Genomic DNA, 14,899 nt, shown 5'->3' with positions numbered 1-14,899 from the left:
GAGCCCTGCCCCGCGGGCTGCTCCGGGCTGGTGCGGTGCTGAGACCCCGAGAGCTGTGGAGCTGCACGGTCCCACCAGAGGAGCTAAGACTCACCACTACGACCGCTCAGACCCTGCAGCCACACCCTGCTCGACAGCATCTCGGGGCACGTCTGCCCATGCAGGGACCCCCCGCCAGCCGGCGGGCCCTGGGCTGCCCGTTTTTAGCAAAAGAAAGACAAAACAAGGAGCGAGGAGCATTGGGTGACAGCGATTTCACCTCTTGTAGCAGGACCCAACGAACCAAGGGAAGTTTGCAGTGCTAGCAAAGGGCTCAGGGTGTGGAGCCATCTCCTAATAACTATAATAGTACCTAGAAGGGTTGGACCAGATGATCCCTGAGGTCCCTTCCAACCTGGCATTCTACGAGTCTATGAAATAACCCATTGGCTATGGATAGTTCAGCCTGTCTCCACTTTTATTAGAAGTTAGCCTCACTAAACCATTGACTTAACTGAGAATCATTATAAATCCCCATTTTGAATTTTTTTATTAGCAGTATTTATCACCTTCTCAAAATCAATCCTATATTTTTAAATTAAAACAAATGACTACTTGTACTGCAATCAATATTAGTACATTTCCCTTTTTTAAAAGGAGAAAAAATGGAATACAAAGAAATGTCCTTCTTCGCCTGCATCAATCCAATTTCAATATAATTCAATATTTAATAAATATAATCCTCCATGTCTGTGCAGGGAAACATCATAAAAAATGCAAAAGGTTTCCTGGTCTCCAATAACTTGCATGAAACAAAGTGTTTCCTTATTCCTTCCATAATAATGCAGTCTCATGCTACCGGGTTTTTCTTCATGTGTATTAGAGTTTGCCCTGATTACGTATAAGGAAGGAGGCTTACATATTTCATGATTAAAAATCCAAAATGCTACCTACCAGCTCCAAAAAATTACCATCTTTATCTCTTTGTACTTCTTTGGCTTGTTGTTTTTGAAAGGGCAAAAAAAGAAAAACCTTATATAATACCTAATTTGTACATCTGTGGTTTCCCTCTGACTTGTGTAGGCACCATATGTTTTTAATTATCATAATAGCCTTAAAGAACCTGTTCAGTGGGAAACACATATGATCCTTTTATTACTGGTTTGCAATTTAAACAGTTTTAACAGAAAAGGTCTGGCTATAAGGGACCAAGAGGCACAAAGGTCTAAAAACCCTGTTATTGACCTCTGAAAGCATGAGTTCAGATCCCACCCACTGAGGTGGGACCTGGCTCTCCCGCCTCTGACAGAGGTAATCAGTCGCATGTGAAACAGCTCTTGGGGACCTTAAAAGACATAATCTCCAATCTCAAATGACTCCACGTTGCAGTTAGCAGCTGACACAATGAAACCAGGGTCTATAATCATTATCACGCACCCGATCTGCGCTTTCTTCTCCCTGGTAAAAACTGGCAGAGTGATGGTGCTGTAGGAGAAGCCCTATGAACGCCAGAAGCCCAGAATTCCAGCAATTCTCATTAGTTGTTGCCCTTTCAAATTCCTGGTTTTGTCCTTTATGCAAATGCAAGACTGGTGAGCACGCCAGTCTCCCAGCCACGGGAAACAGTCAGATATTCAGAGGTAGGAATTAAATTTAACAAGTTCAATTCACTCCTGATTCTGGACATCTAAACACATAATCAGTCTGATAATGTTATTAATTATCATTCAAGCAACAACCTTTGACACTGGCATGCTCCCACAACCTCCCTACTCCAATAACTCAAACAGAAAATCGTTGGCATGAAAACCCACAGTCTTATGAACAGAAATTGCAAATAAGCAGGCACTGAACATACAACTGGGAGTGAGCAAAATCCCCCTTTTCAGAGAGAAAGCAGAGGCTCACACAATAGTTCAGTCACTTGACCCAAAATGAAATTCTGCACAACTTCCTCCCAAAACAGATAATTTACACCCCAAACAAAGAGCTGTGGGGAGAAGAGGGTGGGGAAGGGAGTCCAGCTAAAATTACACCGAGCCTGGAAGTCGTTACGGCTCCATCTCGGGAGATGGATGGTGTCCTCATTAGAACGAAGCTTTATTTAGACAGACAGACAGAATCCTTATTAGAACATTAGGCTGAAAAGTTTAAATGTCAGGAAATACAAAATTAAGATTTTGCAAATAAATGCTGACTTGGAAGAAAAAACTTTGAGCTCCCTGTACAGATCCCACTGGAGACACTTAGGGAAAATGGAATCACTCAGAAGTGGCAATCTCCCCCACCAATCTAACCCTTCAAGGGTATTCTTGGAAAACTCCATTTCACAAAAGCCAAAGGACATCCATCTTCTTGGGCAGAGTGGTTTCCACTCATGATCGGATGCTATCAGCTCCATACCAGGCAGCACACTAAGCCCAGATGGAATGGAGGACTCGGGAGCTGCCACCTCCCACCACCCAGTTTGAGGGAGACCCTGCCCAGAGGAGGACATGCTGATGTTGGAAACCCATTTCCAGCTGCACGGACACCAAAAACCGTGAATCAGCTATTCTCTCTGTCTCACTCCTCATTCCCAGGCCCTCTGCTTTCTCCAGGGAAACTCAGGCATTTTGCAGTGATGGAAAGACAGCTTAATTATCTTGCATACAAAAAAGATGGTCATTGTTTTCCATTTTACCTGAAAGCTAATGGATCTTGGGATACCAGACGTGGATGCTCAGAATCCCCTCTGGAGCTTTTCTGGTGATTTGTCGTCTCTGGGTTGCCTTTGGTGCACACCAGTCTCTGCCGAGGTAATATGTGAGCTGTTGCACACTAAAAGCAGATGTTTGAGAGAGGAACGCATGCACATACACATGCACCCACACCCACCCAAGCACCCTCCACCCCCTTGTCCTGCACCTTGCTTGCAGGTCCTGCTCACAAGCGCAGTGCCCTGAGGAGGAACTGCTCATCTCACAGGCTTTGGTGGTTCGGGCAGAAAGGCAAGACAGGATTTGGTCCTGAGAAAGGCACAGCACTGCAGAGCTCTGCATGGCGTGGTCCTTGACCTCTCATCACAGGGTCATAGGAGAGCGCTGTGGGTGCTGCTGCCCCCTGTGCTTTGTTGAGACAGACCCAGACAGCTGGTGAGATGGACATGCTGATGGAGGCAGCCATCTCCCCTGGCCTCACCAGAGCCCCCTGTTCCTCCTGGGTGCAGCGGTTCTCACGTGGTACTGGGTCACCCTCCTGCATATCACGGGCTTGTCCCCTTTGCCAGGCTCTAGGCCTCCACATTGAACTTCCTACTTGGTCTGGAAGGGGATGCTTATGGAAACAAAGTTTCTGCTGGGATTAAACACTTTTATTATTATTTTTTTTTAATTTTGCATTTGATCTTCTAAATAAACAAATATTTTTCCTCTATATTTTTTGTTTGGTTTGGTTTTTTTGTGTAGAAATCCAGTGAAAAATCTAGTTTTCCTTTCCCACAGCTTCACCCACAAAATCATCAGGATGAAGTTTTCTGGTGAAACAGAAGTGCTCAGTGTTTAACTTGCAGCATGGGGAGGATGGCAGGGAACACCACGTGTGGCACTCACACAACCAGAGGATGATTACTGAGCAGACAAGCCCTACTCTGGCACAGAGTGCTTGTGTACCTCTCACACCACCTTCTAAGCAATGGACTCTGTCAACTACCAGCAGAGGAGGGAGCACTGACATACCCCACCAGAACGTGTCTCCTTGCCTTTGGAAAAACACACAGGATCCATTCATCTGTTGAATTCATGTCCACCACCACCAAGTAAAGCCAGCCGAGGGACCCTTCATGCTACAGGTTCAAGAAAAGTGCTTCCACCTTGTCCTCTTCTTCTCCAGTACACGTACAAACACAATTCTACCTTAAGAGAAATCCCAGTTCTGAGCCCAAGAAAACTCTTTCTGTTTAAGGATCCTCCTTTCATGGTAAGGATCCTCCGAATTTCCAAAAAGTGGATAACAACAATACCACTGTGATCCCATCTGTACACAGCAATGGCACTGTAATGCGTAGAGCATAAACCACCAAATTCCCACAGACAGCATCTGTCTTACTACAAACAATGGACCATTATCTTGTAAATAATTCTGATTAAGCTGCAGCATTTTCCCCAAACAAACAGTAGGGGAGCAGAGGGTGAGGATTTTTCTAGTGGGAGTGCTGGTTTTCTCCTTCCCCAGCACTGACACTCAGTGTTTTATTCAACTGATCGGCCCCCTCCCCTCCCTGCTCTGTCCCCCATGGCTTGGTTTTCATCTTCTGACCTTATCCAGCTGTCAATCATTTTGGCAACTAAAGAGGGAGCTGTCACATTAATGGGATTCCCACCTCTATCCTTTGGGAAAGCTTTTCTGATTTGTTTTTCTTCTGTTTCACCCCAACATACAGTTACGTAACGATTAGTGAATACACCCATAAACCTGTTCTTAAGCCAGTTCTCATGTCAGTGGTCAGAATAACCAGCCCCATGGCTGGGAGCACGTTGGTGCTGGTCAGAGGTCGGGCTTGTCTGGCTCTGCCAATGATGCCTCTTGGTGCATTTGGCATCTGGGTGAACATGCCATGGGAGCTGACTTTGCTGGGGCAAAGCTGTCACCCTCTTCAAACTCTCGGTAGGGAGAGCAGAGCTCTCAGCTGCCTGTGTGGGGAGCGGGGCTGGGGGCTGGCCAGCCCCTGCTAGGGGGTACCTGACCCGCAGAGCAGCGCGCTGCGCTCCTCTGCACCCCAACTGGCAGGCCGACCCGGCTGCGGGTTTGCCAGGAACATTTGAAAGGGTTTAAAAGAAAATCAAGTGCACAGACTGGAACAGGGTTAGCTGTGCAAAGGGACAAGTGAAACAGGACACAATTAGGGCTAACATGGTCTAACAAACGAATCTACGTGGCAGCTGTGAACTGAGGAGAGCTCCCAAGAAATCCTGAATTTTGCCTTTAACCTCTTCATTTCAATGCACAAACCTTTTCTTATACATCTCTCTTGATAAATGTCACATCTCTATATGGCTGAAGCGTTGGTTTCCCTTCCCTGCATGCTCTTAACTTGCCTCATTACACATGTGAGCTGTTCAGGATCAAATGTGCTTCCTGGCTTGAACAAAAAAAAAATAAATAAAAATGAGTAAAGCAGCAAGGGCTAATCTAGAATGGTAATGTTGCAAAGCAGGCAGTAAAAATTTTAACTTACAAGTATCGAATTGAAATCACTGCCATTCAATTAAAAACCACACAACAGCCAGTTCAGCCACCAGATCAGCAGGCGTGAGCAGGAGCACCGGAACCTGCCGAGCACTGTGGAGACCAAACACGGAGCATCCCACTGATGCTGAAAAGGAGAGGTCAAACGGTGGCAGACAGCGGGCCAGGTCCTCTGTCCTGACAAGGGTCTGCTCACACAAGACAGGAGGACCCACAGTCTGGTGGTGGGCAGGCAGCCAAGCAACCCAGCAGACACATTGCTGAGCCATTGCCTGCCTCGACCTCAGTGCTGCGCAGCTCCACGAGATGGCTGGGGCTGGGGTGCTGCAGCCGTGGTCAGAAACTGGTGGCTTAACCCAGCTGGCATTCCAAAGAGCCTGAAGGTCAAAACTCATGGATTTGGTGGATGGACATCATAGCCAAAATATGGCAAAACTCCTGCAGGTGCAGATAGTCCCAAGCACCAGCTGTGTGGCGCAGGCAGGGGCTGAGGCTGAAGGTAGGTTTCGGCACCAGGTTTGCTGCTCAGGAGGTCAGGCTCCCGGATGCTGCAGGGACACTGAAGGGATATTCACACCCAACACATATTTTCAATGTGTGTTTATTTTCGTCAAGAAATTTTTATAGCCTACTGTAGTTATATCAGAGAAGGAGGCATTTATGCACTGAGGACTTACATAACGTTCTTCATCTTCAAAGTGCTTTACAAACATTTATTAATTCTTTTATCCTCACAGCACTCCTACCAGGGAGATAAGTACTATTGTTTTCTGTTTCACAGTGGAGGATCCAAAGCAGAAAACTTATTTTTTTCCATGGTCAGTGAATGAATAACAGGTAGACCTGCAGGAGGAGCAACGGCTGCCGGCTTCTGAACGTGAGGCCCCCACCTCAAATCTGATTTAAAAGACTTGTGTTCTGCCAGAGTTATGACACGTATTGGGATATGCTTGGGTTTTTCCTTCAGTAAGAGATAATTAAGGAACAATTCCCTCTCTGATCCCCAGCATGGCATGCTATTTTCTACCCCACAGTTGCTCTGTGAGCTGAACAATGGCTGTTCTATGCAGGGAATGGCGCTACAGACGCCCCGGATCAGAGATCGGCTTAAAGAAACTCGCTGGCCTGCGTCTCGCTCCACGGACAATGGGGCAGGGCAGGCAGCTTTGGGTCCAACTGCCTGGCATGGGGTTGCTTCAGGAACACCTGTTTGTAAATGGCCATGCTCTGGACAGAGCAGCTGCTAGCCCAAGTCACTCCCATCCAGCATACCTATCTGGAAATTTCATGTAGTAGGAAAGCTGTTGTGTTTTCTGCTGTTTGCTCTCAATCCTAAGTGTATCCCTTTTCCATTTGTGTGGGAGGGATGCACAGTGCTCCTCGTTCACCCCCGTGGTGCTGCTGTAAATAAACCTCTTTCCTGTCTGCTCCTTGCCAGCAAATGTGTGGCTGCTTCAACTGGCAATAACAATTACTATGATCTTGAAAGACTCCACTTCAAGGTATCTCAAAAAGGAAAATTGTGACCGGGTCTTCTAAGGAAGTGTTGGGAGATCTTAAATCCATACTGGGGAAGATATACTGGGAAAAATTTTATAACTTCCAAGAAAGACATATTTCACCTGTTACAATGCTTGTTACTGAAGACCTTGCCCACCCTAGTTTTTTTCCAACTAGTTTACATTTTGAAAATAATAAAAATGGACAAACCCCCAAATCTTTTAGGTAATTTTCTAGCTCAGAAGAGATTCATTAATTAGCAAAATAAGCTGCCAAGTTCAGCCATGGCATACTGCAGAGGACACAACCACATCCTACTGGGAAAAGGCCTGTACCTAGATGTTGCTTTGGAACAACCAGAACAATTGTTTAGTGAGAAATGTTTATTGCATATGACTCATCAACCCTTGAAAACAGGATTTCTTATATAATGCAAGTGCTGACACAGCCTTCACTTGAGTGGTGTGACTGCAGCTGTATAATTACAACTTTAGATTTGATGTTATGGACCTTAGGTTACGCCATTCAGACAAATGCTCCATTGTATTACAGAGATATTTTTTCCTTAGTGATATTGCCCACAGGACAATAAAGACTATATTCACAGCTCACTGCATAGAAGTTTAGGCATGTAACAGCCAGCAGTATTACACAAGATGAGATTATACCCTATGGGGGTTAAATGGATTCATAATTGCCACTTTTTCTTGTCTTTTTTCTCTTTGCTCCTAGTTGATACTTTTTTGGAAATGCTCTCCAAATAAAAGGAAGAACAATCTCACACTGAGTCTGGATAAATGTTACAGTTGTCTCACAAATGCTGTATTATTTCTAGCCTTTCCAAAATAATATAATTGTCCTACTGCTGAACTACAGATTTTTCTCAGTATGACACAGAACACTCAAATGTCAGGTCCTGACTCATGGTGTTTTGGTGGAATAAATAAAAAGTACCAATATGCTATCCAAAACTGACAGCATTAATGAAGATGTGACACTGGGAGCCCTAGTCATGCTTTCCTTTACTTCTATTGTGTACTCAGCAGTGTGCTGAACAACAGGCCACCTCATATGGGACCCATCTTGGTAACACTTACCACAGACCTGGGTGACACTACTGGGACTGATGCAGCTGGTTGCTTGTCACCTTGTGCTTGCACTACCTTGGGTGAATCGCACACGGGGCTGAGGAGGAAGGCTAGGCTGAAGGCACATATTGTACCTTCTTCCCATGGGAAACAAAAAGGACAGGTCGGTGCTACCTGCAGTGCTGGAAACTGGGACTCAACATCAGGTTAGGCAAGATTAACCAAGAGAGATCACTCACGGGTTGGATGCTCCTGGTATTTCTCCACCGGGACAGACATTGTACACCCATTACTCACTAAGGCTGCAGGACTGGACTCAAATATGTAGCTCATCCTGGCCAAGTACCCAGGAACTAATACACACTGAATCCATCCCACCTTACTCATTTTTAGTAGTGGCCTCCACAAAAATTTCTGCTGGATTTTAATAGTGACAGAGGAGAAACAGGTCCCACATTCCCAAGATATTTTTTGTGACAGAGGAAACAAGTCTAATGCCCCTCCCTTACATACCTGTCTAACCATACATGGCATCATTCTAATGACAAACCACTCCTTCCTTAGAAGACTGCATTTTAAAGAAATATCCTTTACAAGGCCAACAAGCAGCTTTGCAGAGTTTGCCTCTCAAAGCTTCAAACAACTGTGGATTGCATGAGCGCTCTTTGGTCTACCAACACGTACAACAGTTTCTCAGAGACTTTTCTTGAATGAATTAACAAAATGACTCAAAACTGCACTAATGGTTAACAGCTTTTTTTTTTTATTAGCAACACTGAGATAAGTTATTGAAGCATTTTAGTATTGTTTTACATTCCATTCAGAAGTGACCTAACTTGTAACTCCATATACATTTAAAGATATAGTTTGACACTTATTCAGAAAGCAACAATTATTAAAACTTACATACCTTCATTACCAGGAAATCTTAATATATTTTCTAATTACTTCCAACAATACTCTATTCCAAAGCACATGATAACCCACTAGAAGTTTACACATTTCACTTCAATCACAGGTTTTAAATTGTGGAAGTCAGAGTGCTGTTCATTGAATTTTACTGTCTTTCTTGGTTAATATTGGAAAACCTGGCACAATATATTAAGCTAGAAATATTGCTTAAAGAATATGAAAAAAGATAACTACAGTATTTTTTCCTGCTAAAGCATTACAAAATACAGGACCATTAAAAACTCAAATAGAAATGACAATAAATAACCTTAAAAATGTTAAGAGAATTTTCACTCATACTAAAGTCCATTCCCTAAGCTTGCCAAACACATAAATAACAGAACATATTCAGGACCTCTATTTTTGTACTATTATGATGGTGTGTTATATATTGTGGATGTATTGTGTATACATATATTAATGCTTACACATAAGGTATATAGTTTTTTCTTTGCTGAAACAATTAATAAGCCTCAGGTAATTATTTATGCCTGGTACTACAGGTATCTAGACAGGTGGGAGCAAACCTCAGAAATTCCAGATATGCAATACTGTGCAAAATAAGATCATCTCCGTATTAAGATATTCTAAGTTCTTTAGATTACAAAGATGAATTTTGTTATTTATTTCTGAAAGCCTGGAACGTAAAATTATAATTGCTGTCAAATTAATTGTTTAAAATTGGCCTCATAATAGGTATTAATCGTACACTTAGTTTTGACTTACAAGAATGTCTAAATTGTTCGTGTTTATGAATAGTTATAGGAAATTCTATACCTCAGACACAAGAATATATATTCCTGAACCAAAACACAAACCACAGCATTGTCTCACTTTGGAAAGACCTGGAAACATCTCTATGCCTCTGCCTAATCCTAAATTTTAATTTAAATTTGACCTGGATATGACAAAAACAATAAGAATATATTGTTTGGGAGATGAAACTTAAGAGTAAAATCATACAGCTCTAAGCTTACATCATTATTTTGTCTCTGCAAAGAAAAGAAAAGCCTTTCTGTGCTAGGGATTTGCCTTGGTGCGGCTGGCCACTGATGTCTGAAATCAAGGCACATACCAAGGCCTCCTTTTGCAAACACAATCCCCCTTTCAGATCTGGTGCTCGGAGGGACTGAATGCCTCCTGATTCACTGGGAATAGAAGGTACTCAGCACTGAGCTGTATCTGATATTTTAGGGGTTAATTTCCAGAAACATGAATGGAATGGGAATGTTACAATGTTACACTGCAATGCAAAAAATGATAAAAAATAAAAGTTTCCAACGGTAAACAAAATGGTGATGCCCACCTTATCACCTGACCAATTTCTGACACAATAAAATACAAGCAAATAAAATCACATGAATATAGCAATGGAATTTAAAGTCAAATAATCATAGGACCTGATTCTGCAATCCTTAGTCATGTATGAAGTCCCACTCATCGAGAATGAGGGATGCAAGACTGGGTCCTTAGCTTCTGCTTAGGAAGTCAATGTTGATTCAGACAGTATCTTTTCTAGCCAAAAATATGCAGCAAAAGGAAAGTAACATAAACAAGGCTAAATGTCAACACTGTTTGCAGACTTACAGACACCATCCATTTGTTTGTACTGAAATGACTAGCGAACCATTTGGCAAATACAATGCTATTCACAGACCAGCCCTTTTATCCAGCAACACAAACTTCACTGGATCACTGGCATTCCCAGTTAATTAAAAAAAGGAAGCAAGCCATATGAGTTTGGTTTGATATTGCCATGCAAATGGCACCGCGACATCCACGAGTGTGGCTGGAGCCCAGGCGTGGGGCCGAGGTGCTGGTCTCCTGGGATCAGCACAGTCAGACACTAAAAGCAGGCCTTGGACTTCTAACTGAAACTCTAAAGAAACCTCTTCAAAATCTCAGTAACGGGGTAAAGAAAAGTCTGCAGTAAAACTTCCATAGCATTTCATTCTGCCTTGAAGGAAAATAATATTCTGGTTACTCCTTCAACTGCAGGTCAGAACAAAAGGTTGGGTTACCTAAGTGCATTACAAGGTACTACAGTTGGCTGCAGAAGGATGACCTGCCATTGCCTCATAGCTGACCTAGAGCTTGGATCTATTTTGCTGCTGTTTAATATGGATTTTATATTTTTAAAGAGCTGTAATAAGGATTTAAGTGAAGCCACCACAAACAATTAAAAATATTTTTCTGTATTTTACATGTTGGTGGTAGTTCTGAAGGGCCTAGCATTATAATCTTTTTCGTTTTGACACCTGTGGCAATAAGCAATTTACAACAACTAAATTCACCATTTAAACACTGGGGGAGAGCACTATAATTATGTGAAAGTAAAGCCATAATAATCTGCCACAATTGATCTTCCCCTCGCCCAGCCCTCTTGTCTGTGCTGTAGTTCCATATTTGTAAAGTATTTCAGAAAGTTATAATGCTGAACATTTTAATAATTCTGTGTAATGTTGAATGCTTTCTGCTCCAAACAAAATGGGAAGTGCTCAGCCCTTTGCAGGATCAGAACTGCTGCCAGAGATCAGAAGGGCCTTGCCCTGTTCTCAGTGAAAGAACTGATAAGGGGGTGGAGCCTGTGCAGGAGAAAACAGCACTAATTGCAGAAGAGAGCAAGCATGAATGGAAGCAAATTAGATTTATAGAGACAACATGGAACTAATATTTTTGGGCAACATTATGTGAGGGTTTAATAGCACTAGCCCATTAAGCTATCAGCTAACACCCAGAACTATCTCTGGTCAGTAGTTCTGGAGTCCACCAGCTCTTCTTTGAAAGCCTAAGTACTTCCCAAGCAGCAAAAGCAAGTAGGGAAATTTTACTGTCTTAGAAACAAAGCAGAAAAATTTAAAGGAAAGGAGAGAGACAAAGGAAAGGGTCTTGTTATATATAGATGCTGTGCAAATCACATGTTAATTAACGACTTGGAACAGGAGGTAGAACATTATTGCAATACAACTACATGTATATGGGAAGACAAGTAGAGAAAGAGAAGAGCATAAATGGAAAGGAAATCAGACCTTCCAAAACTTAAATACAAAGCAGGTCTAGAACCTCCAGGCATAACTTCTCAAATGAGGAAGGGCTGTGAAAGAAGAGTACATGGATGCTCAAAGCAGATACCAAGCCATAGAGCCATCACCCTGGGCTTGCCCTCCAAGCTGAGCTACTGGCTGCCAAGAAGCAAGGAAGGGCAAGTGATCATCTTAGGAGCTGTGTGATAGCAGAGCTTAACAAGATTGGCTCCTAGGTATACTCACTTGAGACTCCAAAACCAAATACAGGTCAGGAGTAACTCTGAACTCATCAATGGTTATTTTTAAAATTTCTTCCTGTTCTTTCCTATTCTCCTCTAAAGGTAGAGGAGAATATTACCAAAAAAAATGTGGTGTTTTCTCAGCAGCATTTTGACATGGGAATTTCTATACTGTGCAGTAATTATGTTCTTTTCCTGTTTGTGTCTTTCATCCCTATTGCCTGCAGCATGATTGGAGTATAAATGAAGCTTGTATACATCATCAGTCTCATTCTACTTATAGGGAAACAGGACTGTTTCCCCCATGTGTGATGACTTTCCCGAACAACAATGTGAGTTGGTGGCATTCTCCTCTAGAAATTAAACCCTTTTCATGTCAAGATTTGTGCTTAAAAATGGACCCATTATTTTTAGGTAAATCTGCCAAATAAAAATTATCCACATGGACACCTGAAAATCCCAGCTTGTTTTTATGCAGCCAGAAATTTAACTCTAGTAGTGTGGCCAATCAGGGATCCAATCTCAGCTAACTGAAGCTGAGATATTTTATTTCAGTTTTATTTCCACTGTATTCTTACTGCAGAAAGAGTACCATGCCTTCTGTCTTGACTGTGCAAAGACTGTATCAAGTGTATCAGTGTTGTCTCTTGAGATGTCAACAACCCTCCTGTGCCCCCATCACTGGCTGTAAAAAGAAAAGGCAAATGCACAGAGTCTCCCAAAATACAAAAGAACACAAGAATCATTCCCTGGAATCAGGTACTGAAGGTGAGTCTCAAGTTTTCTAATCCCTCAGGCAGTAGGAGAGACAAAGGGAATCACGGCTAAGGTCATGGGCTTTTTGCAAGAGGGAAGGCAGGCTAACAAATGAACAGGGTGCTCCTGACGGCTAATCTGCTAGTGCAGAAACATCAGGTGGGATTCCCCACACTAGCATGCACAGATGGAGTGTGATTTCACAGTATAAAATGTCACTGAGAAAATGAAAACTCCTCAAAAACACTACTTTCAAGTGGGCAGTGTCCAAACCAACCAAATAAAGAAAGAACTACTGACATGGAGCTTGTTCATACTCATCCATTTCTCCTGTGAGATACTGAGAACAATGAAATAATGTATTTAAATAGTCAACATGAATACTTAATTTCTGCAAACACTCAATAGAATATCAGTAAAGAATTTTTAAAATTTATTTTTGGAGGGGGGAGAAAGGAGGACTCACACTGCATTTTCCGTTAGAAATGTCTTAACAATTAGAACAAGCTCCTGTTGTGTTTTTTTTTCCTTCATACTTCAAGTCAAATCCATTATCACTGGGCAGAGCTCGTGAAAGGGATATGGTCTTTCAAATCATATAAAATCAAGCCATCATAAAATGTCTGTTGAATTGATTGGAAGATGAAAAAAAAAAGAAAAAAAGATGGAAGTAACATGACCCTACTTCAATAATAACATTAGAGGGATTTTTTGGTGTTGTTTTAACAATGTGTCTGGGAAGAAGAATAAAGATGTTTTGTAGAAAGCAACTAATCTTAGTTTACCAATTTTTCTACTTGTTTGTTTAGAGAATAATTTATCTGATTTTTTGTTTATTTTTTTTTTTTTGGTAACTGATTGATTGTACTCCACAAATATAGAGAAAAAATAATCCAAGTAGGATTTTACCAGCTGCAAATGAAATTAACTGTCAAGTATTTTCAATATATCAGTAATGTAACTGCTGATTCTGAAGAATCTGGAAATATTCCCATCTATCTGAATTGGTTCTTAGTGCATTGAGACACAGGAGTTTACAAGTAAGGCCATGCAGATACTTAGGCTTGTGATTCAGTTTAAGTAATGACAATATTGTGAAGCCAAAAAGCTCTAAGAATACAAGTGAGATAAATTTTGCAAGATGTAATCAGACTTTTTTATCAGACCAACAAATATACCTGGAAAAGCAGAGAGGGGTCTGAAGGTTATGGCTTTAAGCACTGATACTATCCTAGTAAAGTCAAAGCTCCCACTAACCTTAAGTTAACCAGGATAACCATTCTTAAGTGTTTGCAGATTTAGGGTTTCATTTTAAATTGTCCAGCTTTATAACTGTTGATCACGGGTTTTTTTCTTTTTTTAATTTGAATACATTTTATTATGCACGTTCAGCTCTGACAGTGAGTTTTCTGATTAGTTTGAAGGTTAAGTGAAATGAGCATTACTGAAGTTTTTGTGTCCTTTGCTGACTCTTGCTTTTTAAAGTGATACTGTGTTTCAAAGGATTTGCACTCTTAAATATCTTTCAAACAAGAACTCTGGAGACAAAATAGGAGATAGATTGAAAAAATCCTCATTCTCAATTGTTCCAAACAGATTCAACTTCCATTTTTTTCAAATATAATGTGTGAGATGTGAGGAAATAAAACCGCAGTGTTGTAAATCAGAGATTTAAATAGGTAAAAGGTGGATTTTTTTGTTTGGTAGGTCATTTTTTTAAATTACCTGGAGGCATATTCTTAATTAGGCAAATTACAATTTGTACAACTGCTAGTTAGAATAGTAAAAATGGTCAAGGGCAACTACTGTAGGGGTGCCATTGAAACAAACCAGGAAAATATAATTTTTTTAAAAGGGGAGGGAAATAAAAGAATAAGGGGGGAAAAAAAAAAGGCTCTTTGCCACAGGTAGACACATTCCATGCACTTGGCCTTTGAGTTCATTAATGTTGTGGTAACTGAACACACCCCAATTCAATGAAAGGGAGAAAAAAAAAAGAGAGAGAGAGAAAGCAAGGTTTGCTTGGCAAAGCATCCAGTGTTTTTCTTGGGTTCTTACTTATATCAAAATACTGAAAAGTTTGCAAGTTACCATGTAGATTTTTAAAAACTTTTTCCTCCTTTGAGTATGCTAA

At 41.5% G+C, this 14,899-nt stretch overlaps 1 protein-coding gene across 1 annotated transcript in view; it reads right to left on the bottom strand.

The window, feature by feature from the left end:
- Window positions 1-2,701: 2,701 nt before the first annotated feature.
- ZNF536 (zinc finger protein 536) overlaps window positions 2,702-14,899 on the bottom strand; it is a 72,254-nt gene continuing 60,056 nt past the window's right edge. Inside the window, exon 4 of the mRNA XM_009997467.1 lies at window positions 2,702-2,769. Coding sequence (XP_009995769.1) covers window positions 2,702-2,769 — 68 coding nt within the window. The remainder of the gene's footprint in view (window positions 2,770-14,899) is intronic.

Source organism: Chaetura pelagica, unplaced genomic scaffold, assembly GCF_000747805.2.
Source record: "Chaetura pelagica isolate M959 unplaced genomic scaffold, ChaPel_1.0 scaffold425, whole genome shotgun sequence".
In the NCBI taxonomy this organism is placed as follows: domain Eukaryota; kingdom Metazoa; phylum Chordata; class Aves; order Apodiformes; family Apodidae; genus Chaetura; species Chaetura pelagica.
This window is presented reverse-complemented; position numbering and strand designations above follow the sequence as displayed.